The 25,173-nt window shown below is 30.8% G+C and overlaps 3 protein-coding genes across 3 annotated transcripts; 2 read left to right on the top strand and 1 right to left on the bottom strand.

Annotated features, from left to right (window-relative positions):
- Positions 1–1,388: 1,388 nt before the first annotated feature.
- LOC105765440 (uncharacterized protein At4g00950) lies at positions 1,389–3,324 on the top strand. The gene is made up of 2 exons (XM_012584527.2): positions 1,389–2,126; positions 2,992–3,324. Exons 1-2 carry the CDS (start codon positions 1,542–1,544, stop codon positions 3,067–3,069), a joined length of 663 nt encoding a protein of 220 aa, XP_012439981.1. The 5' UTR covers positions 1,389–1,541; the 3' UTR covers positions 3,070–3,324.
- Positions 3,325–13,165: 9,841 nt separating this feature from the next.
- On the top strand, positions 13,166–16,719 carry LOC105765439 (protein ABIL2). The gene is made up of 10 exons (XM_012584526.2): positions 13,166–13,334; positions 13,817–13,947; positions 14,405–14,487; positions 14,570–14,720; positions 14,958–15,057; positions 15,143–15,235; positions 15,330–15,396; positions 15,852–15,946; positions 16,035–16,153; positions 16,244–16,719. The coding sequence occupies exons 2-10, from the start codon at positions 13,852–13,854 to the stop codon at positions 16,400–16,402; spliced, it is 963 nt and encodes a 320-aa protein (XP_012439980.1). The 5' UTR covers positions 13,166–13,334; positions 13,817–13,851; the 3' UTR covers positions 16,403–16,719.
- A 932-nt stretch (positions 16,720–17,651) lies between these two features.
- On the bottom strand, positions 17,652–23,043 carry LOC105765438 (uncharacterized). Its single transcript, XM_012584524.2, has 11 exons — positions 22,792–23,043; positions 22,498–22,696; positions 22,134–22,216; positions 21,878–21,978; positions 21,235–21,330; positions 20,716–20,769; positions 19,959–20,107; positions 18,951–19,068; positions 18,517–18,604; positions 17,983–18,166; positions 17,652–17,909 (listed from the first exon to the last, which is right to left on the bottom strand). The coding sequence occupies exons 1-10, from the start codon at positions 22,907–22,909 to the stop codon at positions 18,000–18,002; spliced, it is 1,173 nt and encodes a 390-aa protein (XP_012439978.1). The 5' UTR covers positions 22,910–23,043; the 3' UTR covers positions 17,652–17,909; positions 17,983–17,999.
- Between the last annotated feature and the right edge of the window lie 2,130 nt (positions 23,044–25,173).

Here is a 25,173-nt window from a genome sequence, read left to right as displayed (position 1 = left end):
TCAAGTATAAATAATTTTATTAATTTATTTTCAATTTATAAAAAGATATTTATTTTAATATTTTTAGTATATTTAATCTATTATATTTTTTAAAATTTATTTTTATATAAAAAATTAATACAAACAGATCAAACCAAACACAAATTTCAACACTTTTATCCCAATTAAACCCAAACCGAATCCAAACTTAAAATTATATCGAGACACGACCTGACACATCTTCGCATAATAGTGTTTTTTTGATGAACAAAATACTGTCGTGGTTAGGTAAAGATGAGTCGTGAAAATTTATTCTCTGACGCAGTAAAGTCGCCATCGTATCAACTACATGCCTTAAATTATTATTATTTAAATCTTTTTTGTCTTCTTTAGGAAAGAAAATAATTGGGAATATTCAAAATATCCGGCTCTTTATAGTTTTTACACACCTTTTGATCCCCCCAAACATTTTGCTTTTAATTTATTTTATTAATTTATATTTATTCTTTTAATGACATTATTACTTATATTTATTATATTTATATAAAGCAATAAAGGGGAGTTTTTGGACCGTTTTGTGATTTGAATGACGTGTATTATAACTTGACCTTATGCCTTAAACTTACTTTAACAACTAGCTTAAGCTAAGGTGACTTTTCCAAAGATATCGATCTCAATTCCTTAAACTAATCAATGACTAATGATTTTACCCTTTCCATCAATCAGAGCCCCCCATGATTTTTCTATTTGTGGATCCAAAGGGATATTCGTTATATTTTCTTGGTTATATTATACTTTTGATTTCTTTACTTTTCAAATTTTTGAAATTTAATCAATCTTTTCTAATTTCATTTTTTTTCCTTTTCTTTTATTTAATCAAAGTTGAATTAATAACATCTATTTAATATTTAAAGGTGTTATTTAAAACTAAAGATTGATAGAATATATTAAAATTTAATGAAAATAGATTGTCATTATTATCAGCCTCATTGAAGCCAGAACATTATGGAAAATTTTCATTGTGCTCTTCAATATTTTGAATATTTTAATTAAGTCTTTCAAAATTTTTAGAATTTTAATTAGATCATCCAAGAAAATTAAAAATAATAATTAAAACCCACAATTTGTTTTTAATATTTCAATAAGTCAAATAATTTTTGTTAGACTCTCTAATTTTTTTCGAAAATTTTAACGAGGTGCCTCAAAACTTAGTGACACATCCTGTCATTAAATTGAATATTAATTTTTAAATCAAACATGTTACTAAATTCGAGGAAGAAAAAGTAGGGACTAAATTTCAAATGTCCAAAAACTACAGAGGCTAAGGGCAGAATTAAACCTATTTTCACAACATCCAAACCGGTAAAAATAAAACCTTGGCATTTTCTCGTGTATATGAAGCGCCAGGAGCGTTAGCTCACATTCATCGGCACCTACTTTACCCACTCTTTTTTTTTTCTCTCTATAAACTTTGAAACCCATTTTATAAATCTAAAGAACTTGTTATTATTTTACTGTGTTTGAAAACGTTTTTTGATTTGATCAGTTTTTTAGAGAAAAAAATGGGGTCAGTGGCAGAGTTCGAAAGTGAAACAACCCATACACCAAAGCTTTCACTGTATTTGTTTCCAAGTAAGGCGGCGGAAGAGCCGCCAGGTATCGCGACGCCGCCGATCCATACCTCAGCTTCGATTCCATTCCAGTGGGAGGAAGCGCCAGGCAAGCCTAGGTCTTGTCCCGCCGGTGAAAGTCAACCAAAGCCACATACTGCAAGATGCTTGGAACTGCCTCCGAGGTTGTTAGCCGAGGCTAAGGTTGCTAACATGCCGTCTCCAACGACTGTCTTGGACGGGCCTGATTCGGGTCGGGTTGTGTCTCGTACCTTGTCGTTTCGGAAAGGCGGGTCTTTTAGGAGCCCTGATAACAAGAGATTGAGTAAGGAGAAAGTTCTGTTCGGGTCGAGTCGGTGGGGGAGTTTTAGAAAAGCTGGACGAGGTGTTCAGGGAAGTAGTTTTGGGTCTTCAGATCCTCCGGTGGTTGACGGCCGTGATGGTGGCGGAAGTGGCGGCGGTACACAGGTGAAGATCACGAGAGTTAGGCGGAAAGGGAGCCTGTTGAGCCTTACTCAAGCTAGGTCACACGTATTGGTAAGTACCCGAAACCAGTACTTCATTCACTGATTGATGATCCTTGAAATAAAATTACGTTTTATGCAATATTTTAATATTTAAAAAATCGACATTAAATTAAACATAAAATATAACTAAACCAAATCGATTTTTTATATAATTTTAGATCATTTCATATTTTATATTCACGCTTAAAAAGTGAGAAATTGAAATTGCAATGATTGTGAATATTTAAATACATTAAATATTGTCTAAAAAAACCTAAGAAATCCATAGATAAACTTATCATATAATGCATTTAGATAATTACCTGCTACTGTTGAAACTGATAATTTGATCATGCTATTCACAATAGTACTACTTATTGCCATTACCTACCAAATTAATTATTTAAGAAGCCATTTTCAACCCCAAGGTAATTCAAAGGAATGTCCTTCCGACAAGATTAGTTATTACTCTTATATTAGGGTTAAGACTTTTCTCGATAAAATTATTTTCAATTTAAAGATTTGGGGTAATAATTAGTAATAAAATTGTTTAAAATTAAAATTTTAATATTATTGAACCAGATTAGTAGTTGAATTGAGAATTATCAATTTGGATGCATGAGTTAAATTTAAAATTTTAATATTATTACCAAACCCGTAATAAAATCCTTCATCGATTACCTCTAAAAATTAGTGGCTAAAATCTGTCTAGCAAAAAAAAAACTATTAAAACAATATTCCCACATGAGTTTTGAAAATATGCAAGTAGAAAATTATGCTAATAAGTATATATACTTTTTATTATACATTGACTTCTTATCTTCCATACTACATACATGATGTTTATTATTACACGTTCTCTAATTGTGCAAGACACTGTTATGTAATAACTGCAGGCAAGCATTTATGAAAGCTTTAAGCAAGTGGTCCCATGGAGACGTGGAGAAGGGAAAATGAAGAAGAAGGGCTCCTGAACTCATTACCCACCGTTTGATCTTGTGAGATTAGATCAGTCTAACTCTTGTATAGGGAAAAAAAACAAACAACATATACGTTATGTTATATTATATTATATTATATTTCAGGGTATTTTACAATATATTCTGTTTGGTCAAATTTCATGTAATAATGAATAGTTTAGAACCCTAAGCCTTCTTCACACAGTACAGTGTGAGGTTCATTAAACCATTTGATACAAAGCATTAATGGAAACAATTTGTTACGACAAATATTTAAGGTTTTGGTGTGCGTATATATATATGTATATGAAATTTTGAGAGCCGGGACAAGTTGAGAATTTTGTTTAGGTATCAACATAAAAATTATAAAAATTTTAAGGGTAAAGAGTTAAAAATTTAAAATTAAAGGCATAAATTTCAAAGTTAGCCATTAATATTTATTTTTTGTAAATTTAATTCTTTTTAACTAAATTTGACCTTCAACCTTTAAGAAAAAGTCATATTTGACCTCAACATTTCAAAAGTTGAATCATTAATATGACAATCCGCATAGCAATTGACATATATTTCAAGCTAATTTTTTTATTTTTAAAATTTTAAGTTTTTGGTTGGCATGGTATATAAGATAAATATCATGTCAATATAAAGTACACGTGACTATCATGCGTATTTTAGTTTAAAAAGCGATTTTAGTCCTTTTAAAAAGTTGAAAGCCAAATTTAACTCATAAAAGAATAATGAACAAATTAACAAAAAATGTAAATATCAAAAGTTAAATTTAACATTATTTCTAAATTAAATTATATTAATTTTTAAAGGGATTAAAAATACATTTCTTTTCATTTAATCAAAGTTGAAAATAAATAAATTGAATATTTTAATAATTGAGAGGAGCTAAAAAACAAATTTATCCATTAAGGCTAAGCAAGGTCAAGCCCCTGCCTATGCCTTCGTTTGAGAGCATTGATGATTTAGGCTATTAATCTGATTTAGTGGATGTCATGACTTAATCAGAAATTAACTTAATTGAGAAATAATTTTAGAAAATAATCTATATAAAATAATAACCTAAACTCGTAATTAATATGAGACTTTGAACTTAGCACGTGACTATTCCCAGAGTCCAAGAATTACTTCGTTTGATTTTTGAAAATATTTTATTTCATTTTTACTATTTTTTAAAATTGAAGAATACATTTGTCAAATAGAAATAAAATTTTATTTTAATAATGAAAACATGTTTGGTTAATTTTTATATAATAAAACATGAGAAATAAAATAAAATAAAATAATTATACATTTATATGGATTTTAATATTCGAATCAATTCATTTAAGTTTTGTTTGGCAGAATAAAAAAATTGAAATGATACAAAATTGAAGGGTAGAAAATTAGAAGAATGAAAAACATAAATTTTCTTTTTATAAGTATGTTTGGAAGTAAAGATGGACAAATAGAAGAAAAAAAATTAGAAGGATGAAAACATAAATTTTCTTTCCATTAATTGCTTAGTAGAGATGAAAATAAAATGAAAGAAAATAAAACATTTGAAAATTACATAATTTTGAACTAACATACACTTCACTCACATTTCTCGTCTCTCATCATTTCAATTTGGAAGGATGGAAAATGATTTTCTCTCATATTTTCTTTCTTCTCACTTTTTTTTCCAACCAATCGCACTCGAAATTTATTTTCTTTGTACGTCTTCACTTCCTCCTCCCATCACTCTTACAGAACACTTTCAAGGAAAACAATTTTTCAACAATGGTTGGGACTCGACGTAAACATAGAGGGAAAGGTAGCTATGGTGAGTGGAATAATGACACAAAAATAAAATTTCTTAGTAATCGACTTTGACACTCAAAGGCAGCCTTTAGCTTTGGTGGACATCTCAGTCAAATCCGGAAGTAGAAGCAGTTCAACTCCTCTCCTTCTCTTCCACCTTCACCACTATCTTTTATTAGTTAAAAGCAAGCTCTATGATAAAGTACAAAGACATGAATAATTTCATGAAGTATACACGCAAAAACATATATACCTATACATATAATGGCTACCAATACTTCATGCCATGTGCGTATATTGAAGCATGCACAACGAACCAACCATTGTCTCTTTATCCCCTTGAATTTTGACTAATCTTTTTATTTTCTTAATTATCCCATGCATATTTATTACATTGGAGCAGTCTTCTTATACTTATTATCCTCATATAATATATATATATATATATATATATATATATATATTGTCTATTTCTTCATGCAATAATGGAAACCCTTGAACGTCGCAATATGCAAAAATCATTTGATATATATTAATGTTAAAAAATAAATGAAGCCGATTAAGTTTTAATTTAATGGATATTAGTATTATTATTAGTGCCGGAGAACATGGGTTTGAATGTGCTAAAACACATTATCCTCCTATTTAAAGGTTGAGGAGGGATTATGGATAATTTTAAGCATTGCATTGAAAAAACAGATATGATAAAAACTTATAATTAGATTAATGTGGAAAAAAAGAACAAACCAATAATGACAACACTTGATTGATTATGTTATCAATCATATATTTTATATAAAATTATATAATGATAAATTATATGATAAAAAATTCACACTGCTCCAATGGAATTATATATATACATAAATTATTATTCTCGTTTTTCCATATTAAATTTAACTGATACAATAGTTTATTTCACCCTATTGTTAATTTTAAGCTTCTTAATGCACATAATTTTAATATGGTACTTTTATTTTTTTTGTTCAATGTGGTCCTTGGATTTAACAAAAGTTATACATATTTTAGTACTTGAAGGTAATAATATTAATTTTTAGTGTTTAATTCAGGTTTTAGGGTCAGTTTGATGAAAATTCATAATTAGTTATTAAATCAACTCTAAAACCGAATTAAATCACGTTAATTAATCGTATTTGACAAATTAAATGTAAATTTAAACAAATTCACAATTGAGACTAATTTTATTCTATTAACAAATAATGAAAAAATCAAGCCTAATAATATTAATAATTAACTTTCACCGATTAACCCTAAAATCAAATTAAACGCTAAAAAGTTAATATTGTTACCTTTTAGTACCAAAATATATAATTTTGTCAAACATAAGTGCTAGATTGAATAAAAATAACACAAGTAACACATTAAAAAATGTCAAACTCAAATACCAAATGATATATTAAACCTTATTTTCAATTTCACCCCTCCAAAACTTTAGCTACTTTTCATTAGCGAATATTTCTTCCTCAAAAATCTGATCTGCAAAGTAGCATCGACAAATTTTAATTTTTGTTTTTTATATAATGTATAAAACTACCCATGCATAATCCCTCCTCAACCCTTAAATAAGAGGATAATGCGTTTCAATACACTTAAATCCACATCCTCTTATACTGATAACAACGCTAAAACTCAATCGGCTTTTATCCATTCTTTTTAAAAGCACTGCAAAGTTAAAAGAATTGAATGGAAACCTGAATGTTCAAAAGAAATAGCAGTATATATTGTATAAAGTATAATAATAGTATTATATAGCCGGAATATATGTATCATTAAAAGTTTCTAAATTGACATAATATTTAGAATTACCTATAACTCATTCAACCCTTAAGTAGGAGAATAAACGCGTTTCAGCATGCTTAAACATACATCCTCTTACTCATGTCAATGCAAACCGAGTTAAGACTCAATCGATAATAAGTATTTTTTTCTCCAATCAGTTTAAGGACAATATATGTATCATTAAAAGATTTAGTCCTGATATGAAGTCACCACGTGGATTTTGGTGTGATTTAATTACTACACATGTAAGAGAGCCTTTCCTTCATTGGAAAAAGATGGTAGGAAACAGAGATGCCACGTCATGTTGTAATCCTTATCAATTATTTAATATCATTTCAACATCTTTTTTCATGTCATTAGCACATCATTTTGATAATTTTTTTCAACCTGGGGCGGGACCTTGAAACCTTGAATATTGGACTCTGAACCTATGACCCAAGGTTCAGGTTAAAAAAATTACTTAAATGATGTGTTAATAACATGAAAAAAGATATCGAAATAATATTAAATAATTAGTAATAGATACAATCCAATCCTATATAATAATCAAATTATTTTTCGACTGTATGGTGAATTCTCCTCATTCTCTTCCTTGATTAAGAATTATTACATATAATGAAGCATTCATTGGTTGTGCATGTTATACCAATGATTTTGCTTGTCCATCTTATTTGATCTGCATTATGCTCCATTTTTTTAAGGATTCACACGTGAATTACTTTAATCTTAACGAAGAAGATTAAAATCTTTTACCAAATATTCTATTGCCTTTTTTTATTTTATTTTTTAATTTCAGAGAAATGGGCCAATTGTAAGTAAGGCCTTAAGGCCACTTGTAATAACTCAAGACACATTGGGTCCAAAGAAGATAAGAAAGATAAAACAAATAGGCAAAATATCATCTCAATCCATAATTCCGAGTCAGTTTTCTAAATTTATTTAAATAGATTTTCAAGTTTAAATGGAGTATAATTTTTACAATATGAAAATTTTAAATAGATCGAAAAACAAATTAGTATAAATATCCATTGCATTCCTATCAATTTTGAAAATAAAAATTTTTTTTGATTCATCTAAAAGAATGGATTAAATCATATTTTGGCTTAAATTTGGTAACTTTTCTCACATTAGGACTTGAACTTTTTTTTTGTTTAAATTAAGTCTTGAACTTGACAATTGTTCTCATATTAGGGCTTGAACCTTTTTTGAGTCCAAGTTAGGCCCTGAACTTGACAAACGTTCCAACATTTTTGTTGTCTAGGTTAGTCCTAAAAAATAAAATTGCCAAATTCAAGACCTAATGTCAATAAAAAAAAAAGTTCAGGCTCCAACCTGAGAAAATTTGTCAAGTTCAAGTCATAATGTGTGAACAATTGCCAAGTTCAAGATTTAACTTGGACAAAAAAAAGCACAACTCTCAACGTAGGATAGTTGTCAAGTTCAGGACCCAAATAGTGATTTAACTCAAAAAATTAAAAAAACCTTCAAAAAATAAAATAAAAATTCAAAATCCAAATTAAAAATTTATAAACAACTCAAATAATTAAAAAAATTCAAAATAAATTTTATAAAAAATAAAATATAATTATTTTTAAAAAGATTAATTTGAGTCCTTAAAACGAGTAAATCATGAAATCAAGTTTACCATACTAAATTAACTTAATTTTCTCTTGTATTTGCTTGAAAGAGTTTTCAAATATGTACAAATACCAAATTCATTTGCTCTGACTTGAAAATTAGTCATGTCATCAAGATTTTAATTTTAACTTATTTAATATTTTAAATTTAACTTGAACAAATTTACTTGTCTCGACTCGACTTATTTTGTAAAACTTTCAAATTAAGTTAAGATTATAAAATAAATCTCATCAACCACTCAATTCAAACGAACAATCACCTCTAACTTCCCATACTGATATTCTCCTGCTGTTGTATGAGTTAATATGCTAAAATAAAATTTACCAACTAGACTAATTTAAATAATTCACTCGATTCAATTAAACGTGGACAAAATATTCTTTTGCAACCGCAACTTATAACTTTTTTATTTTTTTTAAGTGATTATTCATTGCAATATTGAGAAGAGAGAGAAATAACAAGGCTTAAGTCAGTTGAAATTAATATATAATTTTTTTTTCTATCAAAGTGTAAAGCTTAAATGTGAAAATTTACCGGGCCGCTGAAGGAAGTCCATAAGAGATTTGGAACTCACAATTCGGTTCAGCCCACTAAATGTTGTACAATGATGAACTAGATTTGTTCTTCGAATATAAATACACGATAAATAATATAATATATGGTCCAAATTTTAAGTTGTTTTATATAATTTTAATAATTTTTTATATAATGAATATTTCAATCATTTAACCGTTGAACTTGTTAATATAATATCATATTAATCTAAAATATTGTCTATATTAATATATACTTAACGTTTGATATATTTTAAATAGTCAAAAATTTAAATTTATGTCAAACTTGATATACACGGTCTACATTAATTGAGCATAAAATATAATAGTTGAATTATTAAAATGTTAATAATATAAAATTATTTAAATTTTAAACTAGTGAAAATAGATAAATATATAAAACTGAAGCTAGACTTAGGGGCTGGAAAATGACTTTTCTGGAAAGAAGATAAGATAAAGAAATTGAGAAGCGGGAAAATTAAAAGAAAGAAATAAATAAATAAACAATCATTTTCCAGCCATAGTGGGAGGGGGGACACATACAATTTCCCTTTCCCACCAATCACGCCACCGATGGGTTCACTAATGCACGACTCGATAAATACACTTTAAAAATATTATGTATTCTTATGGCCACTATAAATCACGATTTCTATAAAATACCAAGTCTATTTCCACATTATAAGAAGGAAATATTCCTTTAATAAAAGATACATACCTATCACACAGTCAAAATCTGTTGAAATACATTACTTCTTAATTAAAAGTTAGAGAGGGATTATGAGTAGTTCTAAATATTACATAAAAATAGTCGATATGATAAGAACATTATAATGAAATTAATGTTCAAAAAATATCTTTATCTTTACAAATAATCCAATAAAATAAAAGACAAATTGTTAATATTGCAAAACCAAAAGTTTTAGAATAAACTTGGTTAAACCGCCTATAACAATATCATAATACCACGATCAATTGACATAAGTATTTTTGTCAATACAAGAGAATATGAGTTCAAGTGCGTTGAAACATATTATTCTTATTTATGAATTGGGAAGAGTTACGGATAAATTTAAACTTTTAAATGAAAATACACATAATTACAAAAAAATATATTTCGAATAGCTGATTTTCAAGTTCGTAATATTAATAAAATAATGACAATAAAATTATAATATAAGATACCCAAAAATTAATATAAAAAATGGCATCGTCATGATAAGCTTGGTTTAGCTGTTGCTGAAATGCACGACCAAACCATGAATGTCACTAATTTCTATTTAAAAAATAAACATCACTATCTTTTGCAAATCATAAAGTTCCAAATTTTAATTTATTTTTGAATCCACCATTTAAACATCACAATAAGTTTGAGGTTGTAATTTCTTTTTCTCTCTCTCTCTTTGGTTTTAGACTGCAGCTTCCATTATTCATATGGGGAACCAAATGATTGTTCGTTGGAATTTAGAATAGGCTGAGATGGATTCCATTTTCATGATTCATTGAGAGGTGCAGTATGAATACCCATTCTGAGATTTATTTTTTAAGGGTTATATTATCTGGTTTGGTTGATACAGTTAAAATATAAAGTTTTGGTTGATGTAATATAAGATTATTTGAAAATATATTTTAGTAAATATTTTTATCACGCATTAGGCAATAGTTTAATTTTATAATATTTTACTATATTAATAAAATAATGTAGTTTTTAGTAAATTAATTTTATTTTTAGAACAATAAGTACTTATGACTTTTCTTTTGATGAAAGTGATAAAAAAATATTTTTTATTAAAATATACTGATTATTATAATTTAAGGGTAAATTTGATTTATATATATATATATAAAAGCAGGGGCCTTAGGTCTTTTTTGTACTTAGATTCGAGTTCTATTATGCACAATTGCGATTTATGGGTTTTTGTCTCACCATGTGTGAGTTTTGACTAATTTTTTATCGATTGTGCTTTGTACTGATTTGATTCAACATTGTACCGGTCTAAAAAAAATTAAATTTGAAATATGATTTATTAACATATAAAGCTTTGATTTAAAATTTTAAGTTTAATTGATAACCTCTATTCATATTTAATAAAAAAAGTCAATTAGACTTTAATTTTTAAATTAGATAAATAAAAAAAAATTAAAAGTATAGGGGCCAGGGCATAATTTTTTTTGAAGGTCTAAGGGCAGAAATAGACCTTTAAAATGAGATAAATATTGGTAGGTGATAATATGTTTAAATCAGGGCAATGGAAATTAAACCATCAGTTCCTGCGCAACAAGGGGAGAAAAAGACTGATATCTTTGGAAAAAATGAAAAGAAGAAGGTGAGATGGGGTCCCCCAATTAATGGCCCAAACCGAACACATTCTGTTTCAATTTCAACAACTAAACAAAGGAAATTAAGGGGGAGGGGTAAAACTCAAAAGGGCAAATGTAAAATTTGGCCCCCAATATTTTTAATTAAGTTTAATTTGGTACTTTAACTTGCTAACTAGGTTCATATTGGTACTTGATTTTGGATTTCATAAAAATTATCGCTTGAAATTTTAAAAAACCATATATATATTTGGTTAAAACATGCTATAAGTTCCTGTACTCTTTACAAATTTTAGAATTGAGTTCCTATACTTTTATTTAGGAATTTTGTCTCTCTATTTTTAGATTTCAAAATTTAGATTCAACACTAACACTTTAAAAAAAACTGTTGATTTAGCATTTTGAAATGAAAAATTACTCATTTAGTAGTCATGTAATTAAAAAATAGCATTATAATGAATCTGAATTTAACAATATAATTTTGAAATTTGAAAAGCATAGGAACTAAATTCCTTGAAATAAAAGTACAATGACTAAATTCTAAACTTTCAAAGAGTACAAAGACTTATGTTATGTTTTAACCTTTTTTTATTTTTCAGTTGTACCGCATCATCACACATTGACAAAATCCAAGTTCAAGATTCAAATTGGATTTAGTTATCAAATTCAAATATCAAAGTGGCTTAAAAACATACATGGACCAAAATGAATATAATTACTAAATTCAGTACCAAAAACTAAAATAACCCAAATCAAAATCATCATACATGTAGGACTAGCTAGACTAGGAGTGCAATCCCTGATATGATTGGAGCAAGTCAACGTGGTTTACCAGCTCCTTTGAAAGCAGCAAACTTTGTTTTTAAGTCCTTGGAAGCGCCCTTTCAAATCAAATATTAGCATACAAATTTGATTATTTAAAATAATCTCCACAACCAAAGGACGTCAACAATGGAATTTTAGGTCAGTAAATAATAATTTATATATATATATATATATCAGGCAGGGACCTGTTGCAAATAAATGCATGTGTTTCCTACTGCTTGAAGCTGTCATAACACTCAAAAAAGTCCAAGCATAACCAAATATAAAAAGGCTGGTTTAAAGATTTTTTTATTAAAGGTTAAAATTTGACATTACTACTTGTACTATATGTAAGTTATGAATTTAGTCCCTATATTTTATGAATTTTAAAATTTCAGACATAACTAAACAATAATTGTTAAATTTATTAAGTTCTGTTATTTCTAAATTCTGATGTGGTAACATATATAAAATGACTTGATAACTTGCTATTTCGCAGATTACACAAAAAGTCGTTATGGATTTAAATATTGTTTTTTGCATCAAAATTGAATTTTGAAATTTGAAAATTGTAGGGACTAATAATGATCTAATTGGAGAATATGGAGACTAAATCTATAACTTTAGGCATAGTACAAAATTAATAGTAAAATTTAACCTAATAGATTTAACTGCTACTGTTGGGTCAAGACTCAGATTTCAAAATTTGAGAAGTCTAATGACTAAAATCGACATATTTGAAAATTGCAATGACTAAACTTGACCAAAGTAAAGTACAGAGATTAAATCTATAATTTATACAGAGTACAGGGATCAATAGCAGAATTTGACCTTTCTTAAACAAGTAATGAAACCATGTTCGGTCATTGTAGTGATGGTTCAGAAAATACTTAAGACCAGATAAGAACTTGATTACTGCTGCAAAAAAGCAAGTTTTGTCCCCACTAAAATGGGGTTTGAACACTTTAAAATTTCCCAGGTTTTACTCCATAAAAATCAACTATATATAAAGGCGTGCTAACTCTGTTTCCTGCCTGTTTGTTTCCCTCTATAGTCCCTCAAAGTTCAAACAAGGACCAAAAAGCAAAAAAATAAAAAAGAACAAACCCCGTTCATTCTCTCTCTTTTTAAGCCTGTAGACGCCTGTTGACGTTGTCGTTTTCTAATGTTTAGTAAATTTTATTTTTTATTTTACATATATTATTAGTCTCCTTCAATCATTTAGTCCCTGTTTGTGTCCCCATTATGCCTTTGGTTTTTTTAATTTCTGGTGATTTTTAAGGTTAAAAGCGAAGTGGGTCTAAAGCTATTTGCTTCTTTTAAGTTCAGTTGTACTACAAGTGGGAAAGCAAAAGAACAAGCTTGTTTGTAGACGAGGTTAGTCTCTGCAATTTCTACTCATAAAACCCACTCTTTTTTTTTCCGGTTTAGCTTCAAGTTTTTGTACCAAAAAAACAAGGGTATTGCTTGTTTTAATCATCTGAGTTTTGATCTAGACCCATTTGTCTATTTGGCTTAGTTAGTTAAGCTAAAGGGTATGGAAAATTTCAAGTTTTTTGGGGGGTTCTTAAAATGTTTAATATAGTGTTCTAGTATTGTTGAAGATTCAGACAAAAATGGGGTTTTCTTGTTTTAGTACCTGAAGTTCTGTCTGGTTTTGTTATTTTTGTCTATTAATTTCCCCAACTTAGTAATGTTTGGTTGGAATAATTGCTTTGATTGATCTTATTAACTGAAACTTAATTTTGAGGTGCCTCACAGTGTCTATAAGCAGCCTTTGGTCATGGATTATCTTGGTGGTGTCTTGAGCTTAAAATGCTCAAGAGATTTTAATGTTCTGATTATTTCAAATGATGCAGGTTAAGGCGTACTCGGTCGGTCCGATCTCGGTTTAATGGCTGCAGCTGCTGCGATTCCCATATCTCGACAACCATCGAATTATGATGAGATTTCTATGCAGCAGAGCTTGTTGTTCTCTGATAGTCTTAAGGTACCTAGTTACAGTGCTTGTATTTTTGTTTATGTGTTTAGCCCTTAGCCAAAGTTTAGCATCTTAAAGGTTCATTAGCTTTGTGCTATAAGCTGATTACAATTCTTTCAAGCTTTAATTTTCTCATGATTACATATAATCATGTTTGAAATTTTACTCCTTTACTGTAAAATTGCTGAAACATTGCCTAATTTGGGTGATTTCTTTTTTGTCTTTAATATTTCAAGTGGTGGATGTTTCTTGTTTCTCAAGGTTGCTAAGTCCCTATCCGTGTCAGTCAAGTGTGAAAGTACTCGTGTCTGACACTTTCAGACAAGGGCCTCGAAATATATGGAAAACATTAGAAAAAAAATGAACATACTGGTGGGAATATATACTGGTTTCCAACATTCATGCGCGAGTCCGATTACTGTTGGCTTTGTATGCCGTGGTTTTCATGACACTTTCTTTGTTTCAGGATTTGAAAAATCTGAGATCACAGCTCTACACAGCAGCTGAGTATTTTGAACTTTCCTACACCAATGATGACCAAAAACAGATGTGAGTTGCTTTAATTCCTCTTTCATACCTTAAATTGTTGCCATTGTTGTCTAAAAAGTATAAGATCCTCATGTATATGCAGAGTGGTAGAAACATTGAAAGATTATACCATCAAAGCACTTGTGAATACTATAGACCATTTGGGTTCTGTGACATACAAGGTTAACGATCTTTTAGACGAAAAAGTCGAAGAGGTTTCAGGAACTGAGCTCCGAGTCTCTTGTATTGAACAGGTTAGCAGCTCGGATTATTTTCATTGAATAGCGAGATAACTACGATAACTACAAGTCTATTTTACGACCCTTTCTTGTTGGTTGCTGTTGAAAGTTTGCTTGTAGAGGGAAATTATCCCTGAAGCATGGGGTATCATGCATGTATGATCCCAAAATTGAGTAAAAAACACCACCCTTTGCTTTGCTTCATCATGCGATGGTTCATGAAGTACTGAAATTTTACGTACCATATTGTAGAGACTACGAACATGCCACGAGTATATTGATCATGAAGGGATTTCACAACAGTCATCGGTGATTAATACGCCAAAGTACAATAAACGATACATCTTGCCAGGTAATGTACCCTTCTCTGTTCCTTTTAGCAATTACGGAGACAATGATATGCGGTAATGTTTTCAACGTCTTTGATTAATTTTCAGTCGGGGAGACCATGCATGGTGCAAACCTTACAAAGTCGAAATACGTAGGATGTAGCCTAGACGACGAAGATGACTGGCATCAGTTCAAGAATGGTACTTGCTCTATCGATCCTTGTTTATCGATTTTTTTAATATGTTGGACAAGATCATAATCTAACTTGATCGTACTTGTAATGACTCCTCTAAGCCGTTCAAGCTACGATTCGAGAAACACCAACATCTTCAGTCCGGGAAACTCCGACATCATCGGCCAGGTAAGGCTTAAATTTGCGTTAATAAATAAAGGTTAAAATGTGCCTATAGTCCTTGTACTTTTCGAAAATTAGGAATTTAGTTCCTGAACTTGTATTTCTAGGAGTTTAGTCCTCTAATTTTCAGATTTCAAATTCAAGTCCAGCTATTAACACTGCATTTTTTTTTTGTTTAAATTTATTTCTGTGGTATTTTGAAAAAAAAAAAACTTACTCACTTAGTAGCTATGTAATTTAAAAAAGATGATGTAATAACTTGAAGTTAACCAAAAAAAACTTCGAAGGTATTAACATTTGGACGTGAATTTTGAAATTTGAAAAGTAATAGGACAAAATTCCTAGCTTTTGAAAAGTATAGGGACTATAGGCATATTTTAACCATAAATAAACCATATGTACTTAATTGTGTAATTAATTGTGTAATTAGAAGACACTGATATTTATCCTTGTAATGACAGTTTCAGAAAAGGGCGATCTCTGCCACCTTCTCCATGGCCTCCGCAACGATCTTCAACCTTTTCTTTTACTTCCACGGTCCCGAAAAAAGAACTAGGTCGGATGCATGTTTTATTACATTATATTTTTGAACTGCAATCCTATGCATGTTTATAATCACTAATGATGTTTATATACATAATCAGAGAAGCGAACGGTATCACCGCATCGATTCCCACTTTTACGTACGGGATCAATGAGCAGGCCTACGACCCCAAATAAGAGCCGCCCGACTACTCCAAATTCAGCTGGTGCAAGGCGGCGGGTGAGCATAAAATAGTTTTGTTAATGCCGGAAATGATTCATATGATGTTAATGATGCTGATATAATTTGCTGTTGTTTTATCATTGGCAGTATCCCTCGGAGCCCCGGAAATCAGCTTCGATGAGACTTCAAACAGAGAAAGACATCGAACAAGTTCCGAGCAAAAGTAAAAGACTGCTGAAAGCATTGCTTAGTCGTCGGAAATCGAAGAAAGATGAGATGTTATATACTTATTTAGATGAATACTGAGAAACAAACGAACAAACAAACCACATATGGATGATAGGTCGCCAAAAAAATGGCCAAATGATAAGAGGTTTTTCTTTTTCTTTCAGTTTTCATTTACGTTTTTCTATTTTTCATTTTTATTTTTGGGTTTTTTTTCCCTATAAATGTATTCCACAATGTATCGATGTTACTATCATATTTCAGCCTACGAGCTATGTATAATTTTTTTTATTTCACAGTTTTCCTGCAAAATGCAATGATGTATGTTGTTTGTTGACATTGGTGGAGCATCTATTTGAAGTTTGTATGAAAGGGATGATGTAACTTTTTTACAATTATTTCATCGTGCATTATAAATTTACAGTTTCTATCGTAGTTTATGTGTATTGTTCTAATTTTATCCGATGTTCCCCAAGGGCCGTAAGTGAAACACTTTTTTTTTTATATATAAAAAGATTATAATAAAGTAAAATGATATATCAATCAACAAATGTTAGTTAAGCCGTGAAGTTTGCAAAGAAGCAAAGGAAAGAAAAACAAAGGTTGATTTTTACTTTTTAAATTTTATAATTAAAGTTCAAATTGTTAGTGTAATAAGTTGAAAAGAAAATAAATAAACCTGAATTTAAGTGTATCAACAAATCTGAATTTCTTAAAATAAAAAATAAAGAGACTAAATTTCAAATGTGCAAAAAGTACAGGGAACTGAAGCAAATTTTAACCAAAAACAGAATACATTGGTTTTGGGCTGCTACGAGTGGTGAGAGAACTACATAGGCCCACATCTTTTGGCACAATTTTTAGTTTGACCCTCAACGCATATATTATAAGGATATTCCAGGGGTATAAGGTATATTTTTTTGGCATAATATTATGATCCCATCTTTCCTTCATTTTGCATCCCCCCATATTGGCTTTGTGATTGTAATGATATTTATACATAACCTTTTTTTTGTAAAAGAAATCACTATTTGAAGATAAGAGAAGAAAAGAAGAACTGCGAACGCAAATAGCAATTTAAGAACAAAAGCTAATTAAAATGCTTCAGGTTCTTTTGCATGGCAACCTGAAAACAACAGCCAGGCATGTTCTCTCTCTCTCTTTTTATGTTATATTCATAATTTCTTTGTATAGTCAGTATTACTGTATTAAAACCTTTCTAGTTGCTTATTACTGTAAAAAAAACAAAAAACTAGAGCACTAAATCTAGAGAAAACGGGAAAAATTATCAATGGAAATCATGGAAGCATATTTGCATGCATGAGACAACTTTAATATTTTTATGGCCATATTTATTTATTTATACTTCGTGTTGTTTGATAAAAATGTATCTCCTCAGCTTTATCTTTGTATACAAAATCAAAGGAGAGTTTTTAGCTTTCTCTTCCAGCTCCACTGTGTTATCTGGCCTGTTGGTTTTGGCTATATTGATGTCCTTCCACTTACAGTAGGTTTTGCATGATATAACATGAAAATCAGTTAAAAAGCCAAATGGGGTCGTGTCACAATGGTGACAAATTTATAAAACCTGCAAAGAAGATGATTTGAGCAAATTAACCGGACCTGGTTTAAATACAAGGAAAGATATACGCAGTATTTACCAGTTTAAAAATGGAGACTATTTTGGGGAAGAGGCTCCAACTCTAACTGGTTTTAGTCTCTGTAGAGAACTTCTTCCATACTTAAATGCCGTCATAAATAGACTGATTAGATATACTAGGAACACGTGGATCTTTGCGATGATTATGTTGGTTTCTCTTTCTACGGTTGTTCTGTTTGACGCTTCTGTTACACCTCAATGAAGTGAGCAAAATTATAAATTAAAAACAGAAGTAGAATTCTACAGGTTTCAAGTGAATTCTAGCAGTTCTATATCTGTTTGATCAGATAATCTATTTATCTGTAATGACACCTAGAAGATTTATCTCTAGTCGTAGTGAATATGCACCATTCTTATATCCAAGCATTTAGTTGATAGATTAGATAGAAATAATAAATATTTACTGCATTAAAGTAATTTTGATGATGAACCCCAAGTTGTGGAGTCTGGGTTTGAATAATCATTGTACCAAAAAAAAGTCATTTTGATGATACAATGCAGGAGAAAAGGCTTTTAACTATAGATAAGTACACACCTGATCTTTTCTTGGGGAAATTGTTCCAGTCATGTGGGCTCATCTTCATTTCGGAAGCCTTTATCAACTCAAGAAGAGCTTGATTAACCTGAAAATTAGTGAATAATTCAATCTTGTAAGGTTCTTTCCACAGGCAAATGCAATAAAATAAAACCTATTCACTTTTAAATATCTACTAATGATGGAAGAGCACCAACTTTGTCAAGTTTGTATTCGATTCTTATGCATCAAGTAACCATTACTTCACAAGGCAGAATATTCTTCTCTACACAATTCTACAAGCATGACATGTTTTGTTACCGTTTTTCCAATAAAATTCATTCTTACAAACATTTTCAACCTTCGTAAGTGCCATTTTAGTGCCCTTGCATCATAGAAAGATTCTCGGGGTGAAAACCCCCGATGCCTATTCCAAATGGATGAAGAAAAATTACCTCTTCTGTTCTCTCATGAGTTACTAGATGCCCCCCATGAAACTCTACCATTCTTGCAACAGGTTGTAGCTTCTCTGCTAGCCTCCTTGCATGATTTATTTGAGCAATGACATCTTGCCTACACATTGCAAAAATGTTAAATTAGTTGAGTGTCATCTCAAGAGATAATTATTATGATACATAAAAGACATTAGTATGTTGCTGTTTATGATACATAAAACACACTATAATCCTTATCAAACTATAGCAACTAGATATTCTTATACTAGTAGTATGCAACAAATACCAAATCTGCTAACTTCTTGTAGCTTCTTGTTCTTCTTTTATGTATTATTATTTAAATAAAAACTGAAAAAGAGAGAAATTATTTCAAACTTCAACTTGGAAGTTGGAGCTGTTAAGATCAGAAGTGAGCTTTCTAAATAGCACATTATATTTAAGCTCGTTTATTTAACTTGCACTAGCATGCACAGCAGAACAACCATACAGCACACTGAGAATAAAATTTTAAGAGGAAGTTCCAATGACTTTTTGTTATTTCAAAGACGAAAAATCTAAACAAGCCCATTACATGAAAATCCAAAAAAGGGGAATGCCTAGAGATTAACTAGCTTGGCTTATACCCCATTTTAAAGAAAGAGAATCGTTTCTAGGCCTAGTAATTACATTATCTAATTCTCATATCAGTAGCAACCAGTTGAAACGCCAAGAAGTTGATTTCTGCATGAACAAGCAGCACTGGCAATGTATTAACATAACCACAAATAATCTGCCATATTGATAGAGGATAAAAAGGTTATCAAGAAGATGGCTCTAGTTTCTCTCTCACCACATGCTTACATTGGGAAAAGAAAAAGAGAACATTCTAGGATATGTTAAGTGTAACTAAATCTAAAAACTCAATTAACTAGAAATTATTATATTTGGCTAAAACCATAGATACATCCTATGGGAGTTTAAAAGTATTTGCATAATAAAAACTATTTTCAGGGTCATGAAATGTAGTACCTGCCATGAATGACTGATACAAGAAATCCACCTGAACGGATTAAATCAATTTCTGCTCGGGTCATTTTATGTCTCCAGCATGCATTGATTTGCCCTTCAAACCCATGATTGGATTGCATGCCACTTGCTGTTATGCCTTTTACATATTCCTGCCAAGGACAAGCAAGCATCTCGCAGTTAGCATCTTAGAGTTAATCTACGGTTTATATAAACAGTAATATTGTTGCAAAAACTTCATAGGGTTATCTTCTTATGAGCCGAAAAGCTCACATCAATGCTTCTGACAAACAATGATGACAGATCGTCGACTATGTAAACATTTGACAATGATTTTCAGAGGCATGGTATCATCCTTGAGATAAACCGGATGAGTACATTTCATCAGAGGCATTTCCTATTGGAAAAACCATTATGGTTTCCAGGAACTATATAATTTAAATGAAGTGTATTTCAAAGAGTATTCAATCAAAAGAAAACTTGCTCAAAAAACAAAATCAATCAAAAGCAAACAGATAATTGCAGCTTCAGTGTGCCGAAAAAATTTGCTACTCTTCAATACGCTGCCCATCTAATGGTATGGTGCAGAATGATGTATCCATCGCCAAGAAAATCAGAACATCCACTCGAACAAGTATTAGGAACTTCTTATTATTAAGTTATGGACTTATAGTGAACAAGGAGTAACTTTTATCTGGGCTTAAGTGATTAATATGGTTGTCATTCAAATCCAGTAACTATCAGCTTCAGTGTAACTTACTTGATACAAAATTACTCTTCTAGTGTCGGAACCGACAAACTCCTCAAGGTATTCCTGCAATCATATGTAACATGAAACTCTATGAGTTGCCTTTGTGCATGGAAAAAGAAGGGTTATATTTACTCATTTGTTTTAGAAAAAGAACCAAGGTGTATCTTTGATATTACTTCAACTGGATGCTGAATTTGACCTTGTTGAACTCAGGAAACTCTTAATTCAGAATGGCAGGCCATTAGTTTTGAGGGTTATGAAATATATGCTAAATTAAACCTCATTGTCATAAGCCAATTTAATCATCCTCTTTCCTCAGTTTCACATTCTAAGCTATACAAATAATGGGGTGATTACTGGATACTGCTATACTAGTAGGGTTTCTTTTTTTCTGAAAAGTCATATTGTCATAACCATATCTGAATATAAGACATTGGTATTTCATGAAAAAATAAAAAGTTGAAACAACATAGTTCACAATCACCAAATAAAAAGGAAAAGGATTTTGTTAACAAAGAACAACATTACCTCTGAGTAGTGCGTGTCTAAGTCAACCGCTGCTCTTTGCTCAGGAGTCTTTGCCTTTAAAAATCGAATTGCAATGGATAATGTTTTCCGGTCAAGCTGCAACATAGTAAAACAAGTTACTTACTAGCTGCTCCTAAATCCTAATATAAGTTCCAAAAGTATGAAAGTGAATCTGGTTTTCAGCTGATGAGAACGAATTAACTTTATATCAATATGAGAACTTCATAATTATAAACAGTACTACTACTGACATCATATTGGATGATGACCAGGAAATTAACTGTCATTCTTCTTTCTCAGCAACAACGGTACAACAGTGAGAAGTGATATCTGGGGAGACTTAGCAGATCAAGGAGTCTTTCTAAACTGAGAGAGAAAGTGCTTGGCAGAATGGCAGGCTATGATAAACTTTAACTTTTCGGAAACTGAAATCCACTGTAAATTAGTAAAATCTGTCCTCTGTGTTCTACAGTTTAGCAAATGATTCCAAATTGTGACATAATCTCTACAGTTATCATTAAAGTTTCTTAAGCTGCGGTAATAATGGATATGCATAAAACTCATCAAATTTATGAAAAAATGAAGAGAACTCAATTCAAGGCAACCAAATGCCCAGAAACACAAATAGAAGATAAAGAATTACCTTCGGGCAACATTCAAAACCTCCACCTGTTACATTAAGTAATGCTAAAGAAAGAATTCTATCAGGCACCAATGCCGCCATCTTACAAGCAATCATAGCCCCTGTTTCGGATAACAAATTCAAGCAAACTTTATATTAAAAACAAGATTACCATTTCTTCATTAATACAAACCAAGAAGGTTAAAGGTTTTTTTTTTAATTTTTTTTTCTGGATTTATTTCATTCTTGCAATGAAAATTCCAATGAATTCACTCACCCATTGAATGCCCAAAAACATGGGCTTTCTTCCAGCCCAGATGATCCAACAAGGCAATTGCATCTTTTGCCATAATTCTCGTCCTGCACTCAACATCCAGAAATAAGAAAGAAAAATCACTTTCCTCGCTCTTCTTCTTCAACCGGCGGTGTAAGTAATTTTTAAGTCACTTACAGTATTAAACACATTACAAAAATTTGATTGAATTTATTTATTTTTAACAAATAACAAGCTACAGTTCACTGTAAAAAGCAGGAAAAAGCGCCTTTATTAAATAACTATTAACATCGAAAACAGGAAAAAGAAAGTCAAAGCATAATAAAAATTGAATGCTAATAAACCGCTAAAAACAAAAGAGACTCACGAATAGTCTGATTTTTTGGTGGGAACGGAACTCCGGCCCATCCCACGATTATCGAGGGAACAAACCTCGATGCCGCCAACCTCATTGTTAGCTCGGTCGGATTCCCGATCAACCGCCATAGTTTCATCGTCGTTGGCCCTATCGGTTCCGGCCAGTCCCCTGATTTGTGGGCCCCACGAGTCGTGTGTACCCGCCAATCCTGACCATTCATTCACCAAATTATCAGCTACCGCCCAAAAAGAAGGATACATTCAACAAACATTTGAAAGTAAAATAAAAAAAATTAAAAATCACCTGTGATTAAGAGGACTTTGATAGGGCCGTGACCGTAAGTCCGATAATAAATCTGGATCCCATTGTTTAGAGCAGCGTCGACGGCGTTCTGCGTTTTTCCCACCTCGCAATACGGCATCGTTTCGTAGATTGGATTCACAATTTATGCTCTGAGGATTAAAAAAATAATTGATAGAGATTACAATTTTCAGTTTTTTTTTTTTAAGTATAATCTGAGATTATTCAGATTTCTGCTGTTCCAGAATATGAAAAGAAGATAAAGAGGGAAGACGAGCAAAAGGACGATGAATACTTATACGGGTATTGGCGGTTGGATTGCACCACGTGGTTAGTGTCTATTGGTTGTTGCCACGTTGGATAGTTGATTGGCTCGAAATCGGTCAAAGGTCATATTTTAGATCCCTTCCTAATTACAATTGCAACGAACCGACCGCGGGCATCATGAGCTAAAGCTCATCGAGCCGTACACGTGGGAGGCTTTTGAATAGGGATTTTTTTATTGCGTAGTTTCATCAAATCAGTATGTATGAATTTGTCCACGAATTACACATGCTTTGGGGCAATATATATATTTTTATCCAACACTACAGGATAAGAATTTTTATTGGGATCTCAATACTATGGCTCAAAATTTGGGTCTTGATACGTTAACACAAAATTTTTAATCATTTATTATTTTAAGTTGTTGATAATAATATTTAAATTATACCTCTACAACCCTTTCTGTTTTGGCCTATTGATGATTTTAAAATCTGTACGTTTGAGTAATGTGATTGAATAATGTTTCGAACTATTAAAGTTCAATTCATCCTATGTTTAATCTTTTAATTTGGTTGAGTTTAGATACAACATTAATCCTTGTTTTCGGAGATAAGTTTTTGAGTAAACTCTTTAGATTTACTCATTGCCAGAATTTTCTTTTCTTTTCAGAAATATTTTTTCACTTAATGTTCATGTATATTCAACTCATTAATCATCACTTCTGACCTTAATTATCGCGTTCCATTTGAAGTGATTAAAAGCATGTTTAGTCGTTATCCTACTCAAGTCTACGGTGGCAGACCACTTAGCCACTTGTCCCTGATCCACTAATACAGACTAAACGTAGGGCACTTCAAGATTGTAGCCAAAGGTATAAAAATCTTCGACTTCAATAAAAAGGTTCTCTTTCTCTCTCTCTAACTTTTATGCCGGCTCTCTGTCTTGTATCAATAAAGTGAATTGCGTAGCTTTTATTATCATCTCTACCTGCTAGATTCAAACATAAACAATCTAATCCGGTTTAAAATATAACCTAAATTCGAGTCCAAATTTAACGAATGCAGCAAAAACCCAAGAAAAAAAAATATTCATAGTAGAATTAGTAAGTAACAATCAAGCTTGAACCAACCATGTATAGTTCGTTGTTTGGGATTCGGTTGCTGCCTTGGACGTTTTGTTTGACTTGATCAAGGATGTGGAACCAGATTTTCTTTTTCTTTTTAAGTAATGAACCAGATTTTCGTCGGTGAAGGTTGGGGTCTTTCGAGAAAACAGAAGCTATGCATAGGTTTCCTTATGGTTGTTTGCACTCTTTGGAATAGATCTCTTCCCTTATCTTAACCATAATGGAGATGATGAAAATGGGTTTGAATTTCTTCGTGTCTTTTGTTGGATCGTTTATGTGTATTCTGTATATTTGGTTTAATCCATTATGGTCTTTGTCTCTTTGATGTATTGGAGCTGTTTTTCTTTCTGTATTGTTTTCTTCATGAAATGAAATTTATGTTAAAAAAAAAAAAAGGTAAACTACATCATTAGTCACTAAACTATGGGTAAGTTTTTATTTTGGTTATTTAACTAAAAGAATTATAATTTGGTCATTGAATTATTCAAAAGTTATCATTTAAGCCCAATCATTGGGCTGTTAAATTCGATGTTATATGGCTTTCTCTGTTCTCATTGCTTGCATCAATTGAAAGCTCTCTTTCCCATTCTCTTTTGCAGTTCGATTTTCTTTTTCATGAAACAACTTTGTATGTCACGAATCTGTGAACCAAAATTCAAACAGCTTTTTTCTTCGATCTCTAACACTAATCTTCAGATCGACTTGGATCTAAAGTATATTCTTCTACTTGTTGATGGGAATTGATCCACTGTACCAATTATCGAATCGTCACTTGGAGCTCGTTGGTTGAACTTTAAAAAGAAACTTAACAGCCTAGTGACTTAAATAAAAAAAAGTTTGAATAGTTCAATTACTTAAATGGAAACTTTTGAATAGTTCAAAAATCAAATTGTAATTTTTTTTAGTTAAATAACCAAAACGAAAACTTACCCATAGTTTAGTGATTAATGGTGTAGTTTACCCAAAAATAAAACAATGCATTTTATGTTTTCTAT

Source organism: Gossypium raimondii, chromosome 12 (genome assembly GCF_025698545.1).
Source record: "Gossypium raimondii isolate GPD5lz chromosome 12, ASM2569854v1, whole genome shotgun sequence".
Classification (NCBI taxonomy): domain Eukaryota; kingdom Viridiplantae; phylum Streptophyta; class Magnoliopsida; order Malvales; family Malvaceae; genus Gossypium; species Gossypium raimondii.
The sequence above is the reverse complement of the archived record's forward strand: the minus strand, read 5'-3'. Positions and strand labels throughout refer to the sequence as shown.